The following is a 13,000-nucleotide window of genomic DNA, read 5'->3' on the forward strand; positions in this document are numbered from 1 at the left end:
AGAATAGATAGGGTCTCACTCTTACTCAGGCTGGTCTTGAACGCCTGAGCTCAGGTGATCCACCCTCCTTGGCCTCCCAGAGTGCTATGATTATAAGCATGAGCCATGGCACCCAAAGGAAATACCCATTTATTACTTTCATGCCGTAGTAGACAGAGGAGGAGATTCTGATCTGAGTTGCAGTTGAGGTGGGTTTGGGGGTGAGGATGAACCTGAGAGTTTTTGTTCCAGACCTAGCACCAGAAACCACCAGGATGCTTCCCCAGCATGTTTGGCTATTAGTATTTAAGACAGAAGAAGCAAATGAGAAGTTTGTGACCTGCTTGCCTGGAAATGATCTCGTCTCTCTTTGGCTTTTTTTCTTCCGAAGGTTCCTGCTTTGGACTAAGGTGGTTTACACCGGCAAGTGAAGTCCCGCTCTGTGGCCATGCCACCCTGGCTTCTGCAGCTGTGCTGTTTCACAAAATAAGTAATATGATTTTCCTTAATGTGTCTGTCACTTAGAAAACAGCAAATATTTAAGAACAGTTCTCTTTCTTTCTGATTGACCAAAGACATTGCAGAGTTCATTTCATGTAATTTATGAGGCAGAGACAAAAACAACAACCTTCAGTAACACTTTGACCTTCCTGAGTATGCGCTGGCATTGTTGGAAAGCCACGGTTGGAATGGCATTTTATTTTAAATAGCAACACAGTGGTAGAGCTGGCATGGGCAGAATAGTCATCTCACATGATTTGATACCAGGGGACCAAAAGGGACACTGTGCTCCAAATATTTCCCCACCATCACTGAAATAAAATCTATGGCAAAAGCGTCTTTGCTCTGACTTTTAAAGATTTTCCTGGGTCCCAACTGTACACATTTACCTTAAGAGGAGTTACAGCCCCTTAATCTTGCCAGTTTCTTCTTCTTTTTTTAAAATTTATTTTCCTTTATTTCATACTGAACTATCCTAATAAACATCATCATCATCTTCTTCTTTTATCTCTTTTACTTTTAGCTGAACACTTTTTCCTTGGAAGGAAACATATTTAGTCTCAGCTTTAAGCATTTTTTTGCAGTTTTTGGCGTGGGCCGGGTTTGAGCCCACTGCCTCTAGTACATGGTGTTGGCGCCCTACTCCTTGAGCCACAGGCGCTGCCCGCCAGTTTCTATCTTAGCTGCATTTAGATTAATGGACAAAGATCAGGGATTTGTGGGCACAGGATAGAGGAGACAAGACGCCACAAACAAGCACAGGCAGCAAACAGAAATGTAAACAAGGACATGACAGGATGATGGAGGGGGTTGGGGAAGGGACCCCCCCAGGAGTAAGGGAGTTACTTTAGGGGGAAATGGTAAAGCTGCAGGACAAACTCCCACAGTAAGGAACTAGAGGCAGGAGTAGGGGAGTAAAGAAAGGGGGATTGAACAGAGGGAGAAGCTGAACTGCAAATTAGTAGCAACAAAGAAAGGCCTAGGCCAAGTCCACAGGGAGCTCTGAAGCTGGGAATTTCTTCAAGTAGTGTTGTTACCTGAGGGTCTGGCCGCCGGTCACTGTCAGCCAATATGCAGCGATGGGGACAAGTCCACCAAACTTTATCACTAGGTCCGTGATTCTGGAGGATAGTGAGAGTAGCCTCTCCAACACTGCTCTGTTCTTCCATTTTAAACATTACGGTCTTATACATAAAAGTTCAAAGATGGCACCAACTCCTATTCCGAATAATAATCAGCACACCTCAGTGACCTATTACAACATTCCAATTCAAAAGTTAATCTCCTAAATCAATCCACCTAAACTACTCAAGATAGGCATCTTTAGGGTGGGAGGTAAATTCACAAAACAGTAAAAATGGGAGACTTACTGGGGGTGAAGGTCAGGCAGGACCTAAAGCAACCAGGCCAGCTGTGCCATGTCTGCCCTAGCCTGACTCCATCTGATTCTCTCTACATGTGCTTTCAGTGTAGTTCCAAATAGAGACAGAGGACCAGTCCCCAAAGGCAGGAAAAGATACTATGACTTTGGGCAAGGCAGCTCCATTCAGCCAAGGGCAATTCTCAAAAAGGCATGTAGCTGAGAGCTGTGGGTCATCCATGCCGCCAGCAGCAGGATCAGGGCCAGGTGGAGGGGAAGCGGGTGAGGCCGCAGGTTGCATCTGAGAGCAAGTACCCACTTTCATTTTGCAGCCCACGGGGCTGACTGCCTCACCTTGGCCAGCCCTGAGGTGGGAGGTGGGTGTAGAATCTGCATAACAGCATCCACTAGAAAAGGGAATCTTTGGGCTGAAGAATAAGATGAAGACTGGCCAAAGAGCTGGCGTGTAAGGAGCATTCAGGGCAGAGGTGCAGCAAAGGCAAAGCCCCTGGGTGTGTCCTATGGGACCGGGGTTTCCTGAGAGAGGGCCTGATTGGCAGGAGAGGAAGTTGAGAGTTAGGCCAAGGTGCTGCTATACTGTCATCCAATATGTGTCTCAAAAGGATGCTTCTGGTTTTTGTGGATAGGACACAAGAGCAAAAGCAAGCAAACATGTTGTTCAGAAACTCAGTCTTGAAAAACAGATTTTACTGAAGTTGGATTGAGTACCTGTGAAAACTCGGCCCCACATGGGTTGGTATGGTGCTGAAGTTTGGAATAAGAATCCCTGGACGTCCCCCACCCCCCGCCATAGGGCTATTTTAAGGTTTGATGAGATAAGGTATGAAAAAATGCTTTGTAAATAATATCCTACGCCAATTATAATGAGTAAAACTAGTCAGGCGCAGTGGCTCACGAGGCCTGTAATCTTAGCACTCTGGCAGAACGAGGTGAGTGGATTGCCTGAGTTTAGGAGTTTGAGACCAACCTGAGCCAGAGCCAGACCCCTGTCTCTAAAAATAGCCAGGCATCGTGGCAGGTGCCTGTAGTCCTAGCTACTCAGGAGGCTGAGGCAAGAGGATAGGTTGAGCCCAAGAGTTTGAGGTTGCTGTGAGCTATGATGCCACAGCACTCTACCAAGGGAGACAAAGTGAAACTCTGTCTCAAAGAAGAAAGCTAAGTTTTGAGAATGTTAATTTTACACTCAATGAAAGTTAATTTCTTCACCTTTGAGATATGATTTAAGTTTTACAGAACTATCTATCGCAGGACAGGAAAGAATTATGCCACAAATCTTTGTTTTTACTAAAAATATTATACACACTGATAAGTGGCCCAAGTTGCATCAATAGCATGAAGTGCTATCAGCATTTGTGGTGCATTCTTTAAATCAAACTTTTATGTATAGTATAGCTTGGTTTATATAAAATAAACCTGATTCGTTTCATAGAAGACTGATGTTTACAACTTACATTTTATTTTATTGTTTCAGGTTAATTTGAGGGTACAAAGAATTAGGTTACAATGTTTGCATTTGTTAGGTAGAGTCCCTCTTATAATTGTGTCCTGCCCCCAAGAGGTGTGCCATACACCCTAACATTGTGCCCATTAAGTGGGAGCACAACCCACAACTTACATGTTTTATTTGTCATCCCTAATCTCAGACTAGAAGAGTTTATGACTGTATAGTTAATGTTAGTAGATATTTAAAAATCTGCATTAGAAGATGTTATAACAGCCCTATGAGGTAGGTTTAATTATTATCAGCTTCATTTTATAGATGAGGAAACTGAAGTTTAAGGAGGCCAGGCTATGTATCTCATCTTCTCAGTCACTCAAGGGTGCAGTCAGTAAGCAGTCAGGAGCTGGGTTTGAAGCCTTGCAGTGTAATGCCAAGTCCAATCAGTTCTGTTCTCTGTTCTCAAGTTAGAATCCAGTGAGGGTTTTCTCCATTGTAAACCCAACAGCCCAAACCTGGGCCCCAGGTAAAAGGGGGCATTGCCAGAAAAATCTAAGGCAATAAAAAGCTGATAGAAATACAAGTATATAATTAAGTTAATTTTCTATTTCTTAATTCTTTTTTTTTTTTTTGTCCAGAAAATGTGAACAGCACTCTGACGTTTGTCACTCTGAGCGGGGAACTAAAGGCCAGAAGAGCAGAGGATGGTATCATCCTGGACTTTCCTCTTTATCCAACCTACCCCCAGGTCAGCTCTTTCCAATTATTGCCATAAATTGTGTACAGCCAACAGCTCACCTGTTTTACAATGATTTTTGTCTTTTTTTTTTTAACCCCATCTAGGACTTTCATGAAGTAGAGGACTTGATAAAGGTTGGTGAAAAGAACCAAATCTAGACTTGAACCTATGAATTGGTTGTGTTTGGACACAAAAGATTCGGGACCATTTGATCCCCAGAGATAGGCCTTTTACCGCTATAAATGTTAGGATATTTCAAGTTTGAATTTTAATGTTCAGTCTATTTGGTGAGAAGGTTGAACAGTTTTCCGTGGCTCTTACTTGTTAATACTAGTCTCCATGGTAGGGTGGGGGAAAGAGAGACGGTTGTCTGGCAGATGAGAGCAAAAGAACTGGAGGGGGGTGGTGAGGAGGAGGGAGAGGAGTCTGCCAGGAAATGTTTCTGGGAGGAGACCAGCCTTTGGGAAATGAAGGGATGTTGAATTTTTGTCCTCCTCTAGGTAGAGGGAGTGGAAGGGGCCTGGAGCACGGCCATACAAGTTGGAGCTTGAGAACTGGGAATTTATGGCAGAAAAGGGTTATTTCATAAAATTCATACAACTCATGGTTGAGGGAAAGAATGGAAGCTGCCTAGCATCTGTCAGTGTCCCCAGTTTCTGCAGTGAAGGATGAGACTGAGGTGGGAGGGCTGCATTTTGATAGAGGAGGCCAGGAAAACATGGATACCTTGGCAGAGAAGATGAGATGCATAGCCTGGCCTCCTCGTGATAACATTTTAGAGCATCTGCTCTGGGTAGTGCCACGTGGTAAAGATTTCACTTGCCTTATCCCACTTAATTCTCAATGTTATCCTGTGAGGAATAACCATCAGAGCTGTCATTGTAAGGCACACAAAACCACACAACAATGATGCACGCCCGCCACTCAGCAAGACACTGCCCCACATTGACATGAGCACAGCTGAAAGATACTGACATACCACAGTACTGAGACCTTCTTTGTACGGTGCAGCCAACATAAGTGCACGGGGGCAAGGTCTCAAACTTCATTGTCAGACCTTATATGTCGACAGCTTTGATGGTCATTCCAGAAAAAGAGTTCCAAAATTACTTTGAGGAGTGGACTAGGTGCCAGTGTCAGTGTACAGCTCCCCCAGGGGAGTCCTTTGAAGGTAACTGTAGTGATATGCAGCGATGAGACATGCAGCACTTTTCCTAGGATGAATTTGTGAACTTACTTGTCAGACCTTATGTGTGTCCATGTGTGTGTGCAGGTAACATTTCTGTGTATGTGTGCTCATGAACCTGGGCCTCTTTCTCTTTCTTTCTGGGGAAAATACCCATTTGGAGGATCTGTGAGTACTGAGCATATAGTGGGCACTTGTGAGCAATGCCTATTTCAAGGTTCACAGAGGCATCTTTGGCAGCCAGGAAACTGGCATCCTTTGTCAATACCTTGTGCCTTGAATTTGAACTAACAATTTTAGGGGTTGGAGATGATGGGTGTGCCTCGCTCACCGTGGATGCTCGATGAGAGGTTGTTACCTCTTTCAGAGGATCAAGGAGTTGACTGAGGGCATGCTCCTGAGTTTTTGGTCTGTCCCCACAGACTGCCATAGGCGATACCCTGGTCCAGGACATCCGCTATTCTCCAGATACCCGAAAGCTCCTTGTCCGGCTCAGTGATACTTATGACAGGTAAGTATTTTGACTGTGTCAGCATTTCGGAGAAGGCTGAACATCCTCATTTATAGCTCTGGCCTGGTCTGGTTGTGCTGTGTCCAGTCACAGGACTGGTGCAGCCAGAGAGTTTGTTTCCTCAGTGGGAAGGTATCACTACTCGTTCTTCCCGCCCCTCCTGCTGAGCTTTTGGGGCAAGCGCACCCTGGTCTGTTTTATAGTGTGTGCAGTGGGTGGTCTGTGGATTTGTCCTAATCCATCCTGTTTATGAATAAGGTCATTTCTGGAGAACCTGAAAGTGAACACAGGGAACCTGCTGCAAGTTGAGAACACAGGGAAGGTGAAAGGACTCATCCTCACCCTGAAAGGAGAGCCTGGGGGGCAGACCCAGGCATTTGACTTTTACTCCAGATATTTTTCACCATGGTTTGGTGTGGCTGAAGACCCTGTAACAGGTACTTCTTACTGGAGCCCTGAGAGGGTTAAACAGTTGAAGAGGGGAATAACAGATGCCATTCAAGTGCCCTTCATGTGACCTTCTAGGTTGCTTGGGTTTTGAGCTGCCTTTGTTTCTCTGTCTCTTCCTCTCTCCCTCCATCTTTTCATTGTAGCCTCCTGTGAAAAACACAAAATAAAGGAGGCAGTACAGTCGGGTTAAACTTTAGTATCAGACAGCCTAGGTGTGCATCCCCAGCTTCCTAGCTCTTGACCTTGGACAAGTGACTTAACTTTTTAGAGTCTCAGTTCTCTTCTGTGGAAAATAGGTATGATGATACCTCATAGGGTTATGGAAGCACAGTGCATGTTAAGTGCTTAGCACAGTGCCTGGCACCCAGTAGCTATTAGCTATTTTAACAATAACAAAACTGGCTTTGTGAGGCAGTACTCTAGAGCTGAAGGAGAAGGATGGAATCCGAGATGGGCAGAGATGTTACGCCTCGTGCTCTCACGCCCTTTGGGAGCAATGGGCTGAGCAGCAAAGCACAGGAGTGCCTGCTGGAGGACGCTGGTGGGAGGGGCCGTGGCCAGGACTAAAGGAGGCCAGGCAGAGGCCTCCAGGCTCCTGTTCTGGTCAGGTGGCAGGGACTGGAAGGCTTAGTTACTCTCTGAGGAACAAAACACATGAAATTCAAACCTCAGCAAACAAGCACTTTTTAAAGACTCAGGAAAATGCCCACCACTATCCAAACAGTCCAACTTCCCCATGGAAGAGTTGTGAGCAAATTTGCATATGCACAGCTGCCTCACAAAGTTTTTAATTAGCACAGAATGCAAGTTTTCTTTTTTTTTTGTCCTTTAATAATAATACTTTTCTGGAGTGTGGAGGTGTTAGGACTTTGATAACCAACCATCTGGGGTTGCTTAGGACTGAGAGGTTTCTCTGGATGTGGCACTTTCAGTGCTAAAGCCAGGGGGTGGTCACCCTACTTGGACATCCGATAGCCCTTAATAAGTTTTTCTGAACAGGGGGAATCTTTTCTTCCCCATCCTTTTTTCCCACAAAGACTTTTCTGTAAGTTATTACTTTACATTTTGGGTCTTTACTTTTATATCTAATCTGCAATCTTAACCTCTAGGGTAAAATCATGTGAAAAAAAATATCTCACTAAAAAGAAAGTTCTTTTGGTAGCAAAAGCCCAGGAGTGTTTGCTCAATGGAAAATTTTGTCCGAGTCCCCACTTGTCCTTGCATATGTACCCTGGGAGGAAGGAGATACTTTCCTTGGAAAGACAAAACAATTTATGTGAAGACCTTGATTTTCCTACCAAGGGCTGACAGTGAGCTGGTAGACAAGAATTAAACCCTGTTGTTTAATTTAGGCTTAAGAAACTGTCAGACATATTTGATACATAATTTGAAGGAACTTATTCATAAATTCTGTTTTCTTTTCTATCTCCATTCATAATTCTACCCTCTGCCATGGCTTGGCCAACATGATTTAGGTGATCAAAGGGTTAGTCAAGGGATTGCTTGTGAATTTACCACAGAGTTACCCCTGTTTTCTTTGGAATTGTCTTGTAACCTGTCACTTCTCTGAAGGGTCTGCACACACTGTACTCGGCAGCTACTGGTCCCAGCAGCTGGGGAAGAAAGAAATGCGTGGTAAGACAGTTCTTTTCCAATGTCTTTATTTGCCCAACTTTAAGCTAGTGTCCCTTCTCGTATGTACTCGTACTATTCCTTTGAAAGTATAATAAAACGTTATGCATCATCCATGTGAAAATGAAAAGTTTTTAAATTCCTTAAGCCTTAAATATCTTCTACCCAAACATCTTCCACCTCTGCCCCCTACAACACACAGGCACTGGTGATACAGTAACTGTCTAATAAGTATTTGTCGAATAAAATTAACTAGCTGTATAACTTTGGCCCACAAAGGTTATTTACAATGTGATTGGTTATTGCCATGGTTCCTTACTGCTATTGTTAGTCATAGGCCAGAATCAAAAAAATTGCTTTTTTTTTTGAGACAGAGTCTTGCTCTGTTGTTGGAATTAGAGTGCCCTGCCTTCAGTCTAGCTCACAGCAACCTCAAAACTCTAGGGCTCAAGCTATCTTCTGGGCTTAGCCTCCCACAGCAGCTGGGACTACAGGTGCCCACCACCATGCCTCGCTAATTTTTCCATTTTTAGTAGAGACAGTGTCTCACTTTGCTCAGGCTGGTCTCTAACTCCTGAGCTCAAGGGCTCATCCTACCTCTGCTATCTAGGGTGCTGGGATTATAGGTGTGAGCCACCATACCAGGCCAAGGATGGAAGTCTTACTTAAAGAAGGATTAGGCTTCTGTGAGTCTGATTTGGAGAAAGCAGAGTGGCCATTCATTTTCCTTAGCAAGTCTAATTTTTCTCCTGAGTACAGTGCGCCTGAGCCTGAGGCCATGCCCCTTCGGTCTGCCTGGCATATGTGGTTGCTCGAATATGTTCTGAGTGAACAAACTCCTTCTGTCCTCTTTAGAGTTGAGAAGACAGGGCTTCTCAGCAGGGCCAAGACCACCCTTTGTCATCTTAGATTTATTTTCACACATTCTTGCTTATTCCTAGAGAGCTGGGGAAGAAGCTCTGGTGGGGTGTGTGTGTATAGGGCATTATAGGAAGTAGTAAAGGAAATGGCCCAGGAAATGGCTCAGGAAGGGAAGACGTGGAGTTGTGTGTTGTGTAGATCAAATTGAGTTTGTGGCTTGCTCAATCTTCTGGAGAATGGGGGTGAGAGTGGGCAGTGCCATAAACAGATGAAGGAAAAACTGACCTGGGAGGACTCTGGGGTTTGTAATAAGTCTTTCGCCATGTAATGATCATTGAAAGGGTGAAAATGCTCTTCATTTGTGACCTGTTCTATGCTTTCTCTAGCCTTTCAGTGTTCCCGCCGAGGAGGAGAGCTGGAGGTTTCACTACGTCCAGATGGCCGAGTTGACATTAGGGGAGGCGCTGCTGTTGTTGTAGAGGGCACGCTGACAGCCTAGAGATGGTTGTGCTGTGATGGTGTCACTAACGATGAAGCATTTTCTGCATAAAAAGTAATGTAAGGGGCTGCCTTTAGCGAACTTGCATGTTAAAAATAGAAAAATGTCCCAAGATCTGCAGTTGGCAAAAAATAGGAAAAAAAAAAAAGGGAAAAATGAAGTCATGGTAATGGAGATTTAATAATGCTTCCAGACTAATGAACTAATGGAGTTTGGGCCCCACCTGTGAATGTATTTGAAATTTAAGTAACCAGTAACAAAGGATAATAGAGTAATGTTATCACCTAATTGATTATGACTACCAATCAGAGAAGGAGGAATACATTTATGAGGAGTGAGATTAAACCATTTAAACTTAGATGTACCTGATAGAAGATTTTGTAGCCATTAAACAGACCCAGTAACTACATGGAAATATAGAAAAATATTTCATGATATGAAAATAAGAAAAAAAATACAATATGCCATAAAATCTTAGCAATGTCGTGCCTCGTCTCGGGAGCCTGTGAACTGATGTGGACAAGCATGGGCCACGAAAACATCAAAGTGAGAACAGTTCTTATGCGTGAGGCAAGATTGGAAGTAATTTTAATGTATCTCAAAAACTATTTCCTTTGTTGTTGGACTCACATACAGTAACTAAAAGTCAAGACAAAACCCAGAAAATTGAAACAAAAAAGTGTTTATTAGGCTAGTTCTGTGATAATAAAATTAAGTACTAAAAGTAATGCAATCTCTTAATTTTCTTCTTGATATGTGACTGTAGAGTGATAACTTAAAAGGGATTCTTCTTTTGCCTTAATAAAATGAGTTTCAATATAACTTTAAATTCAGTTAAATCTTTAATATTGAGTACCTATAGTTGACTTTGGTATGGGGACCTTTTTCACATCATTGGGAGTGTTTGCATAAGGCGGTGTCATTGATGGCAATTTTCAGCCATCTCAAAAACTGCAAGCTAATAAATTAGAAATTCCTGTAGCATCTCCAATGTTTTATCTTAACTGCTACAATGTTGCCTATTTTTGTTTTCATTAAAGCATGTAAGAGTGGATTTCTTGTAGCAGTGATCTTGTGTTTCTCCTGATTTGCAATAAAGGCTTCAGTGCCTTAACTTAATGAGTATCCAGTGGCCTCCCAATTGATCATGGCATATCCATGGGTAATAGTATCAAAGGCAAGAGTCATTAGCGGGTTTTCACCAAGCATGGGACTGAACTATTAGTATATGAATAATGTTACATAAATGCATAGTTGAAAGGGCTTGAATTTGATCTCTCACATACGTGCTAAGTTCTTTTTTTGTTTATTTTTTGAGATAGAGTCTCACTCTGGGTAGAGTGCTGTGGTGTCACAGCAAACAGCAACCTTAAACTCCTGGGCTCGAGTAATCCTCTTGCCTTAGCCTCCCAAGTAGCTGGGACTATAGGCACCTGCCACAACAACTGGCTAGTTTTTCTATTTTTAGTAGAGACAGAGTCTCACTCATGCTCAGGCTGGGCTCGAACTACTGAGCTCAAGCAAAACATCCGTTTCGGCCTCCCAGAGTGCTAGGATTACAGGTGTGAGCCACCTCACTTACCCCCTTTAACTTTTAATACTGTGCATTTTCTAAGAACAATAGTGTTTCTTGATCTTGTCCATCACTTTATTTTATTTTTGAGACGAAGTTTTAGTCTGTCATCTGGGGTTGAGTGCCATGGATCATCACAGTTCACAACAACCTCAAACTCTTGGGCTTAAGAGATCCTTTTGCCTCAGCCTCCTGAGTAGCTGGGACTATAGGCTCCCTCCACAATGCCTGGCTAATTTTTCTGGTTTTAGTAGAGATGGGGGTCTCACTCTTGTTCAAGCTGTTCTTGAACTCCTGAGCTCAAGCAATCCACCTGCCTCAGCCTCCCAGAGTGCTAAGTTACAGGCATCGCGACACCTAACCCCAGGCTGATTTTTCATTCTGCCATCTCAACAGGTGGCCTCTGTGGTTGCTTCAGTAGGAGGAAAGAGTGTGTGGAAACTTCACTATGCTTTGGCTCAGAAGTGATAGATGTCTATTCAGTTCACAGCCTGTTGGCCAGAATTTGTCACATAGCGCCATCTAACAGCAAGGGAGCTGAGAAATGTGGGAGAGCTCAGAGATACAGTCTGTGTATGGCTAACATAGCTGCTATACCTGGGGAAGGCTTTAGGCCACTCAGACGGTTTCTCCTAGGGTGGCATTATTTGAGTAAATTTATCATAGTCCAGGGCCTTAGGGATGCAGGCGCAGAAGCCTATTATGTAAGTGCAACAGGAGTGAATCTATCTCTCAGGGGCAGACTTACATTAACCTAGCACATAGCTACTGATGTATAAAGCCACAGTACTGATCTGTTATTTTATAATGAGAACTATAACTATGGAATAGATTAAATCAGAGCCATTTGCTCTCTATTTGCATATCTGTCTGGGAAGCCAAATTGTAGTCAGAAAGCTACATGGAGACTGTGGAACCAAATTAAGGAGACTCAGCACAATGGATTTACATGGTGGATGTCAGCAAGGCATAATAAGCCTTTCCACTGTAACAGTGCATTAGAATCCCATTGTGCTACATTTAACTAAGTCGAATGTGACTATAGGTGCTCAGGTAGGACCTGAGCATTTTAGTGTTTAAATTTAAACCATTTAAACTGTTTTAGTGTTTAAATTTATTTATTTAGACCATGGTCTCTAGTTCAAGTCAACAATTTCATCTAGCACTCAACAAAACAGTGAAGTGAGCCTGATGTGATGCCTTGCACCAGCAGTCCTAGCACATTGGGAGGCAAAGGAGGGAGGATCATTGGAGGCTAGTAATTTGAGACCTGCCTGGGTAAGAGCAAGACTCTGTCTCTACAAAAAAAAAAAATTAGCCAGTTGTGGTGGCACATGCCTGTAGTCCCAGCTACTTGGGAGGCTGAAGCAGGAGGATCCTTGAGCTCAGGATTTTGAGGTTACAATGAGCTATAATGACACCACTGCACTCTAACCTGGGCAACAGAGAGAGACCCTGTCTCAAAACAAAACAAAACAAACAAACAAACAAAAACTCCACTGATGTGTTTTAGTATAGTAGAAAGATATAGCAATGTTGGGCGTGTGAACTAGTACATCTGTCTACTAGTCTTTGTAATTTACTTATAGGATTTTTCAAGAATAATTTTGGCAACACTCAATTGTTGCCTTATGCACTATGGTAGCCTGCCTGCAGAATGGCTTGCAATGATCCCTGTCTTCTGGTACTCAGACCCTTATTCAATATTCTCCCACATTACATTCTACTGGTCCGTGAGGCCAGTAGAAAATGCAGAAATGATGGTATGTCACTTCTGAGATTAGCTTGTAAAAGGCTGCATTTCTGTTTTGGCCATTTTCTCTCTGTACCTCTTTCTTGGATCAGTTGGCCTGGGGAAGATAGCCATCTCATCATGAGCAGCCTTGGGAAGAGACCCATGTAGCAAGGAACTGAGGCCTCTGACCAATAGCCACATGCGTGAGTTCAGCAGATCCCCTATCTCTAGTCAAGCTTCAGACTGCAGTCTTTAACACCTAGACAGTAGCTCCATTAGAGACTCTGAGCCAGGTACCCAGCTATGCTACTGCAGATTATTGGCTCACAGAAACTCAGATAATAAATGTTCGCATCTTAGTTTTAAGTCACTTAATTGTGAGGTAATTTGTTTTGCCTCAGTAGATAACAGATATACATGTTATCTTTAGATCTTTTCATTTTTTTTGTTTTATTATGAAAATTTCAAATGTATTTGAAAGTAGAGAATAGTTGGAATGAGCCCTCCTGAGCCTG

The 13,000-nt window shown here is 43.2% G+C and overlaps 1 protein-coding gene across 1 annotated transcript; it reads left to right on the forward strand.

Moving 5' to 3' along the window:
- Positions 1 to 316: 316 nt before the first annotated feature.
- On the forward strand, positions 317 to 10,229 carry PBLD (phenazine biosynthesis like protein domain containing). Its single transcript, XM_012801306.2, has 7 exons — positions 317 to 469; positions 3,938 to 4,047; positions 4,143 to 4,172; positions 5,647 to 5,735; positions 5,994 to 6,172; positions 7,758 to 7,820; positions 9,065 to 10,229. The coding sequence occupies exons 1-7, from the start codon at positions 334 to 336 to the stop codon at positions 9,175 to 9,177; spliced, it is 720 nt and encodes a 239-aa protein (XP_012656760.1). The 5' UTR covers positions 317 to 333; the 3' UTR covers positions 9,178 to 10,229.
- Positions 10,230 to 13,000: the final 2,771 nt, after the last annotated feature.

The sequence above is a fragment of the Otolemur garnettii genome, unplaced genomic scaffold (assembly GCF_000181295.1).
Source record: "Otolemur garnettii isolate 467f Iridium unplaced genomic scaffold, OtoGar3 scaffold00008, whole genome shotgun sequence".
Classification (NCBI taxonomy): Eukaryota; Metazoa; Chordata; class Mammalia; order Primates; family Galagidae; genus Otolemur; species Otolemur garnettii.